The following is a 13,001-nucleotide window of genomic DNA, read 5'->3' on the forward strand; positions in this document are numbered from 1 at the left end:
TTAGTAAGCTACAATATGAGGCTATACTGTTAGCATGATGTTAGCTCCAAACCAGCTATATGATACAAGTTTGTTAAAATGGTGGGGATGGGGTGATTTGTGCCAAAAGCCTGGGTTAAGTTGTGCCAGTGCAGTTGCAGTTGATTTAGTGAAATTTTATTTAATTTAGTTCTTAAATGTTTAAATAGACCTTGTTGAAGAATATTGCAGTATTGGCAAGTGTAGCCTGGCTCTGTGATAGTTGGTTTTGTTCATTTTGAACATAATTTTTATTTCTGAAAATGTTAAATATGTAGGTCAACTGCTGCTACCGTTTAGCCTTGTTTAACCCGGTTATAGTACACTGGACTTTAGTGTTATCTTTATTTTGTCTTGCTTTGATATAGCATTACAGTATATGAGATGAAAATGTTCTGTTTTACTTCAGTAATCAATGGCACAATTTACCCCAACGTATTCTCTCCAAAGGCACAACTTACCCCGCACCGGGGGCAAGTTGTGCCAAGAGACCACTTTTTTTAGGAATAGCCATATTTTTTTAACAGTTTATTTAAGATCCAAAGGGAGTGTTCCCAGTGGTGCACAACATCCTGAAATATATTTACATATTGTAGTTGGAGGCATTACTGTCATGCCCTCACTTTAAAGACACCTCAAGTAAAAAGTGGCACAACTCACCCCACTCTCCCCTACATGTTCGTCCACTAAAATTATTGCTTCTCTGCATAGCAACATCTTGACCAGCTGTCATCATGTCCATGTATGGATGTATGGATTTCCCTCTGGCGTGTTTTAGAAAAAGTTAAATAAAAGAGTAGAAAACCGCGCCTCAGCTGACGATCCACGCCAGACAGGTGCCTTTCATATGTGCCTTTCAGAAGAGGGACTGAGTCAACACGTGAAAAGAGTAAACTGGAGCACACGGTCAAAGTTTAGGCAATTTAATAGGTGCAACAAGCAGACTACGTTTCGACACGCAAAGTCTCCTCAGAGTAAAAAAAGAAAAGGAGAAAAAGCGAGTGTTTGTCATCTGTCAGTTTTGGCAGGCTGTGAAGTGACAGGATTTAAAGTAACCATGAATTTGCGCAATGAAGACATTGCTCGTCTTTTAAATTAAATTCCTGTTAGAGGTGCAACCAGACAGCAATTGGACAGCTAATTTCAGATTATTTCACCACTCCCTTAGCTGCTGATGAGGGAGAGGTGACTGGTGCGCGACTCTGACACTGACAACCGCTCCACCTCACAGTCGGCGGGGGCTAGCTCCGATGAAGGTCGTGATGATGATGATGAGAGCGGGGAGGAAGATACCACTCGTTTCTGACCCGATGGCGAAATGCAATCTCAGATTAAACTGAGAAAAGCACGGGAGTAGCCTACAAGTGTGACTGCAAACTTTACAACAGAAGCCCTTAGCGCTTCACCCCGGACGAGATGGTGAGAAGAGCAACCAAATGAAAGAAATTAGTAATGCTATAGACTACATAATTAATTGATTAATTAATAATGTGTATTGTATCTGCTTTTATCCTATTAGAGTTTTCTTATTGAAAGACTGTGTTTTTTGTCATACCTGACAGTTTCGACTGCTGCTTCCTGCAGTCTTCCTTGCTTTTATCCTGTTTTAGTTGTACGCACGCTCGATTCAGCGCAGAGTCAGCATTAGCCACTTTCCTTGGGAAATAGTTGACAACACTGCTTCAAATGACCATTACTAGTGCAAGTATGGGGCCCATGCCAGCATGGGGCCCCAGCATGGGGCGGCTGTGGCTCAGGAGATAGAGCAGGTCGTCCACCAATCAGAAGGTTGGTGGTTCGATCCCCGGCTCCTCCAGTCCGCATGTCAAAGTGTCCTTGGGCAAGACACTCAACCCCAAATTGCTCCCGATGGCTGTGCCAGCACCCTGCGTGGCAGCTCGCCGCCCTCGGTGTGTGAATGGGTGAATGTAGGCACATTGATAAAAGCGCTATATAAATGCAGTCCATTTACCAAAGTGCATCAGCAGATTCAACCGTTTTCAATTTCATTGACTAAAACTAGACTAAATTGTGAACAGTTTTTGTTGACGAAAATGGTTTTCGTTGACTAAAATGAGACGAATATACTCTGACTTTTAGTCGACGAAAAGCAGAGATAAAGAGGGACGAGGGAGAGAAGGGAAGGAACGTATTTAATCTCACAGTCATTTATTTTTAATAGCATGCAGCTGCTTCGTTTCTCTTTGATCATCAGCAGTCCAGGTTTACTGTGATGCAATCGATTGCACAGACATACACGAGCACGTGCACACACACACACACACACACACACACACACACACACACACACACACACACACACACAACCACTCACTCGCACACAATGTGCTGGTTTTCAAGAGAAAACCACAACATAACATGCAATGTGCGATGTGACCAGTAATACAACATCACAGCAACAGCATGGGTGAGAGCAATGGGAAAACTAACAAGAGGAAGAGAGAGAGAAAGAGGCATTGAAGATGTGACAGGAGAGGGAAAGGAGAACATGAAATTCAGAAATAGATAGTGAGAAGAGAGAGAGAGAGAGAGAGAGAGAGAGAGAGAGAGAGAGAGAGAGGGGTGGGGAGAGAGATGGAGAGCTAGAGAGACAATCACAGAGTAATTCAGAGAGAGGTAAGGGAAGCAGGTGATGTGGAGTGTCCAGGCCGGTCAGAGAGAGGTGTAGTGAGGGAAGCAGGTGATGTGGAGGGTCCAGGCCGGCAGGTGGGTGGTGGACTCTCTGCATGGTTTCTAGCCCGAGGGGCAGGAACGCAGAAGATAATGCAGAGGGCCTCATTTAGGTCCTCCTAAAGGGAAAGGGCAGATCTCCTACAGACTCCAGTGGCTCTGATAAAGCTGGCTGTCTAGAGGTGGGCCTGCAGGGAACACACAGCTGGGGGCCGGGGGGTGGGCTGAACAGGAGGGGAGAGCGAGGCATGGAGATTTACAGTGTGGGTTGTGTGAGATCAGAGAGGCGAAAAACAGACAGAGTAGGAGGGCGGCACACTTCTGCTCACTGCTCCCAGCAACAACAACAATAAGACTTTGCATATTTGAGTTGATATATTTGTAAAAAAAACAGTGTTGATCTGCTTATGAAAACATGTTATGGCATTATCGGTTTTATTTATTTATTATTATTTTGATAGAAACTTCTGGGAATTCCAAATGTCTGCTCCTCCCGATGCAGACAGGTTGCCATTTTATACGTAGATGAAGGTGTTGATAATTGCAACAGATAGATCTCTGGGTATATATGAATGAAGCCCATACCTCATTAAGAAGAATGATGTGAAATATGCTTCTTTTCGCATAGTGAATACTTCCAATGAAGCGAGGCTGCGCTCGCAGCACGTTAAGGTGAGGAAAGGGAGCTCGTTAATTGGCTGCTGTGCTTCTGCAAGCGGACCCACTAATGGGTGTGTAATGGGGAAACAGCGGGGGTTGAGATCCAATGAAAGCAGGGGGTCTTTTGGATCAACAGGAATACACAGCTGAGCCTGCTATCAAGACCCCTGCAGGGACCAGGGGCCACAGCTGAGCCTGCTCTCAAGACCCCTGCAGGGACCAGGGGCCACAGCTGAGCCTGCTCTCAAGACCCCTGCAGGGACCAGGGGGCCGTGTGGGAGAGCGAAGGATTCAGTTCAACAACGGAATTCCAAACTGATCTGAATAGAATAGTATTACTCGCACATAATATGCAAACGCTCACCTGGTGCACAGTTTAAATAATTACAGCTACATGAATAGTAATGAAATTCCAACAGTATGGTGCCTTATTACAGTATCCGTACACTGTGCAGTATCTTCTTATCACTGCTCTGCTACAGTAACTAAACTGATATGTTTGACATTTTGATGTCAAAACATTTGAGTGTTTCAGCGGTACATTGTATGAATCAGAGGTCAAAGTAGACAGAGAAGAGAGATGGACAGTGAAAGTCAACAGGACAGTAATGCACTTTCCTCCAACTGGGCGAATCAATATGCATCTCAGGATTATGGAACTGAGATTTAGTGTGTGTGTGTGTGTGTGTGTGTGTGTGTGTGTGTGTGTGTGTGTGTGTGTGTGTGTGTGTGTGTATGTGTGCGTGCATGTGTGTGCGCTCGCGCGTGTGTGTGGCCCCAGCACTCAATGCTTTATTCACATTGTCACCTGGGCTTGACTCACACCTGCTTGTCTCACTCTCACACATAAATATGGTGCAGGGACAGATGTACGGGCAAATCAATATGCATTAACACGGCAGGGAACTGTAAATTGGTTCTTTTACACATCAGCAATTGAGCAAAGTTACAGTGTGAGAACAGCTCTGGGTGACCTCGAAACTTCTCAACAAGGAGCAAAAACACCACTATGGCACCTCCATACAAAATAACAACATCGTTATAATAATATTATGATAATAATAATAACATTATAATATTCTCTAGTGCGCCACAGCAGCACATGCATTTCTAATATCTCACTTCAGTTCAAATCACATCTCGCCTCCAAACCATTGTTAGATAGTATATATATATATATATATATATTAGGGCTGTCGAACGATTAATTTTCTTAATTGCGATTAATCTCGCGATTACTATAGTTAATCGCGATTAATCACATCTTTGTATCCCATGTTTAAAATGCCATTATATTGCAGTTCAAAGCATTTTTAATTCGATATTAATCATTCTTACCAGTGTGTCATGATTGGGAATCAAATGAATGCAAATAAATGTACTTTGTGATCTTTAATTTTAGATTTATTTTCAATTCAATAGAAGTGCAATGTAGACAGGAGGTAACAATGTCTACAAAATATCTTGAATAGAAAATAAATGCACAATTGTAAACAGTGCAGTACACGCTCCAGAACCCAGCACTTTGAGCTGCATTCTATGTATGAAACGTGCTATACAAATAAAGCTTATTATTATTATTATTATATTATTAGAACCGACACTTCCGGCGGCGGCGCTGTGGAGCAGTCGAAACCCAAAATGACACAGCCGAAGAAGGCTGTGTCTGAGCTAAAAACTTTGGCACTTCCATGTGAATAATGGCTCAGTATTGGAAACTGTGTATATTGATAACGTGTATATCACGTGAAGCCATTGGAGCCGACCTCCCAGTGGTTAGAGGACCCGCGCATCCGAGACTCTGAAGGAAGAATGAGTGATGAGTCTCATGCTAGCTAGCTGGCTGCTAGCTGGCCGCTAGCTGGCCGCTAGCTGCTCTCGTATGCTTAAACTCAATGTACTTAGGTGATATTTTAATTCCGTTTTACACAAGGTGCAAACTACTGTTGACATGTCCACTGTTCCATTTGGGAGTTTCTTAAAGTAAAACGAGCCATTTAGATGCGTATTGCTGTCTTTCTCTTCCATGCCTGCACAGGCAAGAGACAGGAAACAGCTGCGACTGGCTTGACTACAAGTACGGGTGCGACGAAGGGACAAAATAACGATTAGAAAAAAATAACGCGTTATGGTCGGCCCTTAATCGCATCGCGATTAACGCGTTAACGCTGACAGCCCTAATATATACAGAATATATATATATATACAATCTAACAAATGGTAAATATATATATATATATATATATAAGAAAGACAGGAAGAAAATGAACATTGTCGGAATTCAGTCTCCTCTCATACAGTATTCCATTTTAGTAGTTACTGATGGAGCAAAAATAAAACTCTCCCCTCTCACTTCCTATCTTGCTTCTAAACTATTGCTAGATATTTGAAGAACACACATATGCACACATGCATGTGCACACGTGCACGCATGCACGCACACGCACACGCACACACACACACACACACACACACACACACACACACACACACACACACACACACACACACGACACAATCCCACATTCTCTCATGCTCTGGCTATAAAAGTAACTGGTGGAAATATGAAGTAAAAGTTTCTCCATTTCCTTCTCTCTCCCTCTTTCTCTCTCTCTCTTTTTCTCCCTCCTTCCATCACTCCTCCTCCTGTGGTGTGACAGTCCATATGGTGCTGCAACACTTGTTTGGTCTCCTGTGGCCACACTTCCCACGATGCATCTGTGGCTCTGGGCTTTTCGAGGGAGCTGATAGGCTGAGGGGACTGTGGCATCGACCAGTCACATCGCCTGGTGTGAGGTCAGCTTGGTGCAGCAGTGGTGTGTCCGAACAGCACACACCACTGACTCTGAGACTTTCATCTATCCTGCCAATCTCTCCTCCTGGTTCCACCTTTACCTTTGGCTCTGTAGAACAAAGTATGCTGTTCTGTTCTAAAAAAAAATACTCCCTTTATGTCAGCCATTAAAATGTTATTTCAATTACTATCAGATAGAGTCATTTTTCTAATTCTCTCAAATCATGCAAGGTCAGACAAACCGTGACAATATTTTAACCCTTGGATTGGCTATACATCATTTTAAGTCATTATAAACGCATTCCATTCGAAAACCTTGATAACGCCATCAAGGGTTTCTTCAACAGCTCTAAAAGTCTAGAAAGATGGTAAAGATTCTGTTCTGCTTTGCTCTTGTGTTCTCTAGCCGTGAGCTCTCCTCCCTCCCTGTCTCTGTCTCTGTGTCTTCTCTAGCCGTGAGCTCTCCTCCCTCCCTGTCTCTGTCTCTGTCTTCTCTAGCCGTGAGCTCTCCTCCCTCCCTGTCTCTGTCTCTGTGTCTTCTCTAGCCGTGAGCTCTCCTCCCTCCCTGTCTCTGTCTCTGTCTTCTCTAGCCGTGAGCTCTCCTCCCTCCCTGTCTCTGTCTCTGTCTCTGTCTCTGTCTCTGTCTCTGTCTCTGTCTCTGTGTCCATGCAGAGAAAACACAGCTTAGGACAGATCAATCCCATTGAGTCGGACTCCTTTCACGAGCCAACGATCGATACTGCCTGTTTCATGTCCCTCTGCAATACACACATACTGTATGTGCACAGGCATATACACACACACACACACACACACACACACACACACACACACACACACACACACACACACACACACACACACACACACACACACACACACACACACTCTAAAGACATGCCTGTGAGATTAGGCCCGCCCCTATAGAGGATGACCTATTGGCCTATCGGCTGCCTTGCTCACCGGGGGATACAGAAGTTCATTACGACAGGCTTGGCGGCGCTAAAAGGCTTCTTTGGTCCTCTGCAGTAAAGTGCAGCTACCATTTGGTTACATACAGTAGAGTAACAGGTTGATGCACAGGCCTCACACTGAACAGCAGCATTATACTATATACAATAGCACCACTTGTATATGTATGGAAATCTGACACCTGGCAGTGTGGCATTGTGCAGATGGTTAGGCAAGTCATGTGGGAAAAGTAGAACCACACAATGGAACTGGAAGGGCTTTAAGACACCAACGGTGATTCACAATGTGGAAGCAAGCTACACTGGGCTCAACCACATGGTGGACACTGCACAGGTACTGTATGATTTGCCATATACATGCTGGACAGGTATATATGATTTGCCAAATATATGCTGGAAAGGTATTTATGATTTGCATATACATGCTGGACAGGTATATATGATTTGCCATATACATGCTGGACAGGTATATATGATTTGCCATATACATGCTGGACAGGTATATATGATTTGCCATATACATGCTGGACAGGTATATATGATTTGCCATATACATGCTGGACAGGTATATATGATTTGCCAAATACATGGTGGACAGGTATTATGATTTGCCAAATACATGCTGGACAGGTATATATGATTTGACATATACAGTATATGCTGGACAGGTATATATGATTTGCCATATACATGCTGGACAGGTATATATGATTTGCCATATACATGCTGGACAGGTATATATGATTTGCCAAATACATGCTGGACAGGTATATATGATTTGCCATATACATGCTGGACAGGTATATATGATTTGCCATATACATGCTGGACAGGTATATATGATTTGCCATATACATGCTGGACAGGTATATATGATTTGCCAAATACATGCTGGACAGGTATATATGATTTGCCATATACATGCTGGACAGGTATATATGATTTGCCATATACATGCTGGACAGGTATATATGATTTGCCAAATACATGCTGGACAGGTATATATGATTTGCCATATACATGCTGGACAGGTATATATGATTTGCCATATACTGGAGCTGTCACATTTAGAAAATGTTCCATGCCAAATCTTTTAAGCCCTTTTTTTAAATCTGCACAAATGAGCAATTTGCATTTCTGCCTCTTTATTTTATGATTGTATTTACCACTGTGTTTTTAATGACTCTCCATACTATATTTTATCACTGTACAAATAAACTAAATTAGCTAAACTAAATAATAGATGAGGTGTTGGAAAATCCATAAAATCTACAGATGGCACTGAAGAAAATCAGTTTACCATGGTTTTATTCAACTTTTTGCAGGTAATGTGGTTTCTGCACGACACTGGCAATCTGTCTAGGCCAGCACTCTATGGATTGAGCCCATAATATCACACCATAATATAAATATAAATATAAATATAAATATAAATATAAATATAAATATAAATATAAATATAAATATAAATATAAATATAAATATAAGAAGGGTGCGAGAAAGAGGTCATGCACGGAGCTGCAACTCCAGACACCCACCTTGCCTGGAGTACTCATCAGCCTCGTGGTGCACCAGATCAGTCACGCAGCCGCCATAGTGCAGCCTCTGCTCATGGTCGAAGGCCTTGAGGGTCTCGCTGGAGCTGTAGGACTTCTGGGTGGGCACACGGCACTCGTCCGCATCCAGGGACGAGGTGTTGTAGTGGGGGTCTTTGGGGCAGCGACCCCTGGTAAGGGAGCGGTGCCTCCGATCCTTCAGATCCATGCTTTGAGGGCGGGGATGCGGGGCAGGATAGATGGAAGCAGGGGGTTGAGGAGGAGGAGGAGTAGGAGGAGGAGGGGGGGGGGGGGGTGGTGGTGGGGAGGAGATGGAGGGGCCTCCTAGAGGGCCTCCGTAGTGTCAATCTCCACTTCAGTCACCTGGAAAACAGAGAGAGAGAGAGAGAGAGAGAGAGAGAGAGAGAGAGAGAGAGAGAGAGGGGGAGATGCAGAGAGAGGAAAGCAGAGCATGAGGTTAGCACAAACTTCACAGATGCACTGCTGTGAGTCACTCGTCTTGCTCTGCACTCCCCGGAGAATCCACGGGAGAAAGTTTGGTCCGACGGAAGGCAGCGAGCAGACATTTGAGCAAGCAGGGAAACATGCACACATGGTACTGATGCAGGCTAAGTCAGCCCATTGTTAGGAGAAACAGAGCTGCCTGCCAGTGCTGTGGGGCCAGACACATCCATCGACCGGGTTGTTGATAAATGGCCAGGTAGCATTTTGGGTCCACAACATCAAAACAGAAAATGACTCAAACATGGCTTGTCCTTAACGGGTGTGTAGGCGACGCACGCATGCGTATACCTGCCTGCCACCGAAATAATGGTGACAAGAAGAACACAGGCGAGAGGATAAAGAAACAAGAGGGAGGAGAGCGGAGGCAGACAAAGATGAACAGACTGACGGGGAAGAGACGCCGAGATCATCTAGACTGGAGGGGAAAGTAAAGCAGCCAAATGCAACAGGAAGGATGGAGGAAGAGGAGAAATGACTTGAGGGCATTGCTAGTCTCTCCCTCATTATGAGAGTGAGAATGGATCCCACTCCCTTAGAGGCTGTAAGAGATAATCAAACACACCCAGACACACACACACACACACACACACACACACACACACACACACACAGGCACGCACGCACGCACGCACACACACACACACACACACACACACACACACACACACACACAATCACACACACCTGTGCTAAGATAACAGCACTACCAGGAATCCGACCTATGTACGGCTTGTAACACTTGTATCTTGTACGCTATGACTTCTTCGGTACAGCGAGAAACAACCATCCTCTGTGCTGAAGCTTTACAGCCCGTTCACACCATACGCCGAAGCAACGCTCAACCTAAGCTCAACCGCGCGTGCCTTGGTCCAGTCACGCTCGACACACACGCTCAATGCACGCTCAAGCGATCGTTCAGGATTCAGTCCTGTTTTCCAAGCGTGACGCGTGAAGCTGCCAGGCATGAAGTCAATGGGGGAGTTGTGGGCGGGTTCAAGGCGTGGCCGAGCGAGGCGACGAGGAGAAGAGAAGGCTCCTTGTGTGACCGGTTAAGCGTCAGCTCAGCTTGAGCGCCAGGTCTTAAAAGGCTTATTTGTCCTTTGCATCACAGCCAGCCTAACTTTTAATGTATTCAAATCATATAGTTGTAGATGCAGATTATACACCATCATGATGCTAATACTGCATGAGACCAGTGCAGAGGCCCTGAGCATTGTATCACATTAGCAGCTAAAGATCAGAGTGCAGCAACACAACAAGCAACAGTAATTGACAGCAGCCCTTCCAGCAGCTGCCTATATATAGGATATTTATGCTCATAAATAGGTCATCCATGTTGCTATTGTTTTGGGCCTCAGAAAGTCTGGTCCGCCCACTGCATTACAATACAGCTTCACTTTGGCTTTTCCTGAACTCAGCCTGGACGTTACAGTGGGCAGTGGCAGCAATGCTCAGCTGGTGCTCCCAGGCAAAGGCTGCCAGCAGCCAGCTCCCATAGCAAGCGACTGAACTTTGTTGCATCATGAGGGACACTGCTTTAGAGAATAATAATCTCTATACTGTGTTTATGGAGAGGTTGGTTTCAAGGATGGCTTTACCGATTATCAACCCACTTTGTATCATATATCATCTCGGTAATATAAGCATGTACATGGGCAGTGTTTTACCTTCTCTCTCTGTTTTCCTCACCGAGAAAAATCCTCCCTTTCTCTGCCTGCAGAAACTCCGCCCCCACCAGCTGCAAGTCATTAAGGCTCGTTAAGGCTCTTGCAATTGTTGCATAGAAAGGGAGGATTTTGTGAGCAAAACAGAGAGAAGGTAAACACTGCCCATGTGCTTATTATTACCGAGATTATAATGATACAAAGTGGGTTGATAATCGGTAAAGCCATACTTTAAGTTATGTTAAGTTAAGTTCAAGTAAATTAGGTTGAGTTTCTGTTTCATCCTCGTTTAGTGTAATCTGCCAAGGGCCTTGGCTGGCAAACGGCTGGCAGCCGCACGGCCCGGACACCAACTGAAGAGATCAGTGCGTCTGAGCACATCAATAGCAGACCGGGCAAGTCCATTTCTGAGGCAATAAGGCCAATCAGGAGAGGGTTGGGTTTGTTACAGAATGAGCTGTGCAACCACTAAATGACCTGCTGCGATGGAGGAGGAACGAGGAAGAGAAAGAAAGCAGAGGGGGAAGAGTCAATCTATTGAAATACGGAGTCATTGTAAAATGCTTAGCAGGTAGTATTGAAAAGTGCCCCGCTATGTCCATTGATTAACAGTAGGTATTAAGTCTCATAAAGAGCTCATTATGCAGCTGCATCCATCACACAGGCTATTAGCAGTTCAACCGTAATGTGTTTGTACCTTGGAGGAGGGAGGGACAAGTGTGGACACCCTCTGACTGGCATTATGCAAAACCATGCCATTGTGTGTGTGTGTGTGTGTGTGTGAGTGTGTGTGTGTGTGTGTGTGTGTGTGTGTGTGTGTGTGTGTGTGTGTGTGTGTGTGTGTGTAGGAGTGTTGAGGACTTTGTTCGTGCTCTTGCTCACAAAGAGGGCTGTGTTAGGGTTAGCTTAAGAGTAGAGTCAGAGTTGGTTGGGTTAAGTCTGTAATGTGCTCCAAGTATAGTGATATAACGTGTGTGTGCACGTGTGTGAAGGTGTGTGTGTGTGTGTGTGTGCGTGCGTGCGTGCGTGTGTGTGTGTGCGTGTGCGTGTGTGTAGTCATATTAGAGGGAGCTCTAATGTTAGGTGAGTAGGAGGAGGGAAAGGACACAGAATGAGAGGTAGATGATAAAGTGGAGAAGAGGGGTCGATCATGGGATCTGGAATGCATATCAATCAGATTCTACCCACGCAGGTGTGCTGCTCAAGGTCGCTGAGGCACGCAAGCACGCGCACACACACACACACACACACACACACACACACACACACACACACACACAGACACACACACTCACACACACACACACACACACACACACACACACACACACACACACACACACACACCTACACACACCCTAAACGTATGCTTGTTAATTACTTGGGTGACAGCGGCCCTACCTCCCTGCTCATCACACTGAGGCAGATTGTGTCAGACGTATAAGGACTTATTGTCACTCTGATTGATATGTGCCATGAAATAGGCTACACACAGTACGTGCACAGATACACACGCCTGCATGTACAAACACAGACAGATAGACAGAAAGTCATAGAGATGTTACAGTACCTGTTTCAAAATAATCCTATTGCCGCAAAACGGCAAAAGTACTGCCGTGGTGGTCGCGGTAACGGTTGGATCTTTTTTCCAGTTGTTTAATTGCACCAGTAAGAGTCCAACAAGTTCGAATCGAATGAAAGCTGAGAATCCACAGATTACAATGGCATTCGTCTTATCAGTCTACGACCAAAGACTCGCTGAACTAGCAGCCGCATGAAAACACTTCCTGCGGCGACAGACAGGCGGCGACACACACTTGAAACAGGTAAGATCTGTATAGAGACACATACTCCCACAGAGAAATGCAGACATGAACACAAAGAGCATGGAAGGAAAGAGACGAAACTCCGGCCATTTTTGGAAACAGAATGCGCCTCGCAGTGGTCAGCTGCGGTAGCGCGGGCCCCTATAATCAGCCTCTCTAAACAGTAACTCAACGGGAGAACACTCTAAATTTCGTGGATTCACATCTTTTCTGGGCGTACTGCAAATCTTGATTGAAGTGGTGTAGTGCAGGGATGTAAAACAACAACCATATTGTGGAAACTAAGCAAAATTTTTCGTTTTTTTCTTTTAGTTTTT

At 44.8% G+C, this 13,001-nt stretch overlaps 1 protein-coding gene across 1 annotated transcript in view; it reads right to left on the reverse strand.

Moving 5' to 3' along the window:
• Positions 1 to 8,898, reverse strand: part of LOC310790563 (teneurin-2-like) — a gene marked incomplete at both ends in the record, with an annotated part of 240,232 nt that extends 231,334 nt beyond the window's left edge. The window contains one exon of the mRNA XM_083652265.1: positions 8,673 to 8,898. Coding sequence (XP_083508391.1) covers positions 8,673 to 8,898 — 226 coding nt within the window. The remainder of the gene's footprint in view (positions 1 to 8,672) is intronic.
• Between the last annotated feature and the right edge of the window lie 4,103 nt (positions 8,899 to 13,001).

Source organism: Poromitra crassiceps (genome assembly GCF_964638095.1).
Source record: "Poromitra crassiceps genome assembly, chromosome: 15".
NCBI classification, from domain to species: domain Eukaryota; kingdom Metazoa; phylum Chordata; class Actinopteri; order Beryciformes; family Melamphaidae; genus Poromitra; species Poromitra crassiceps.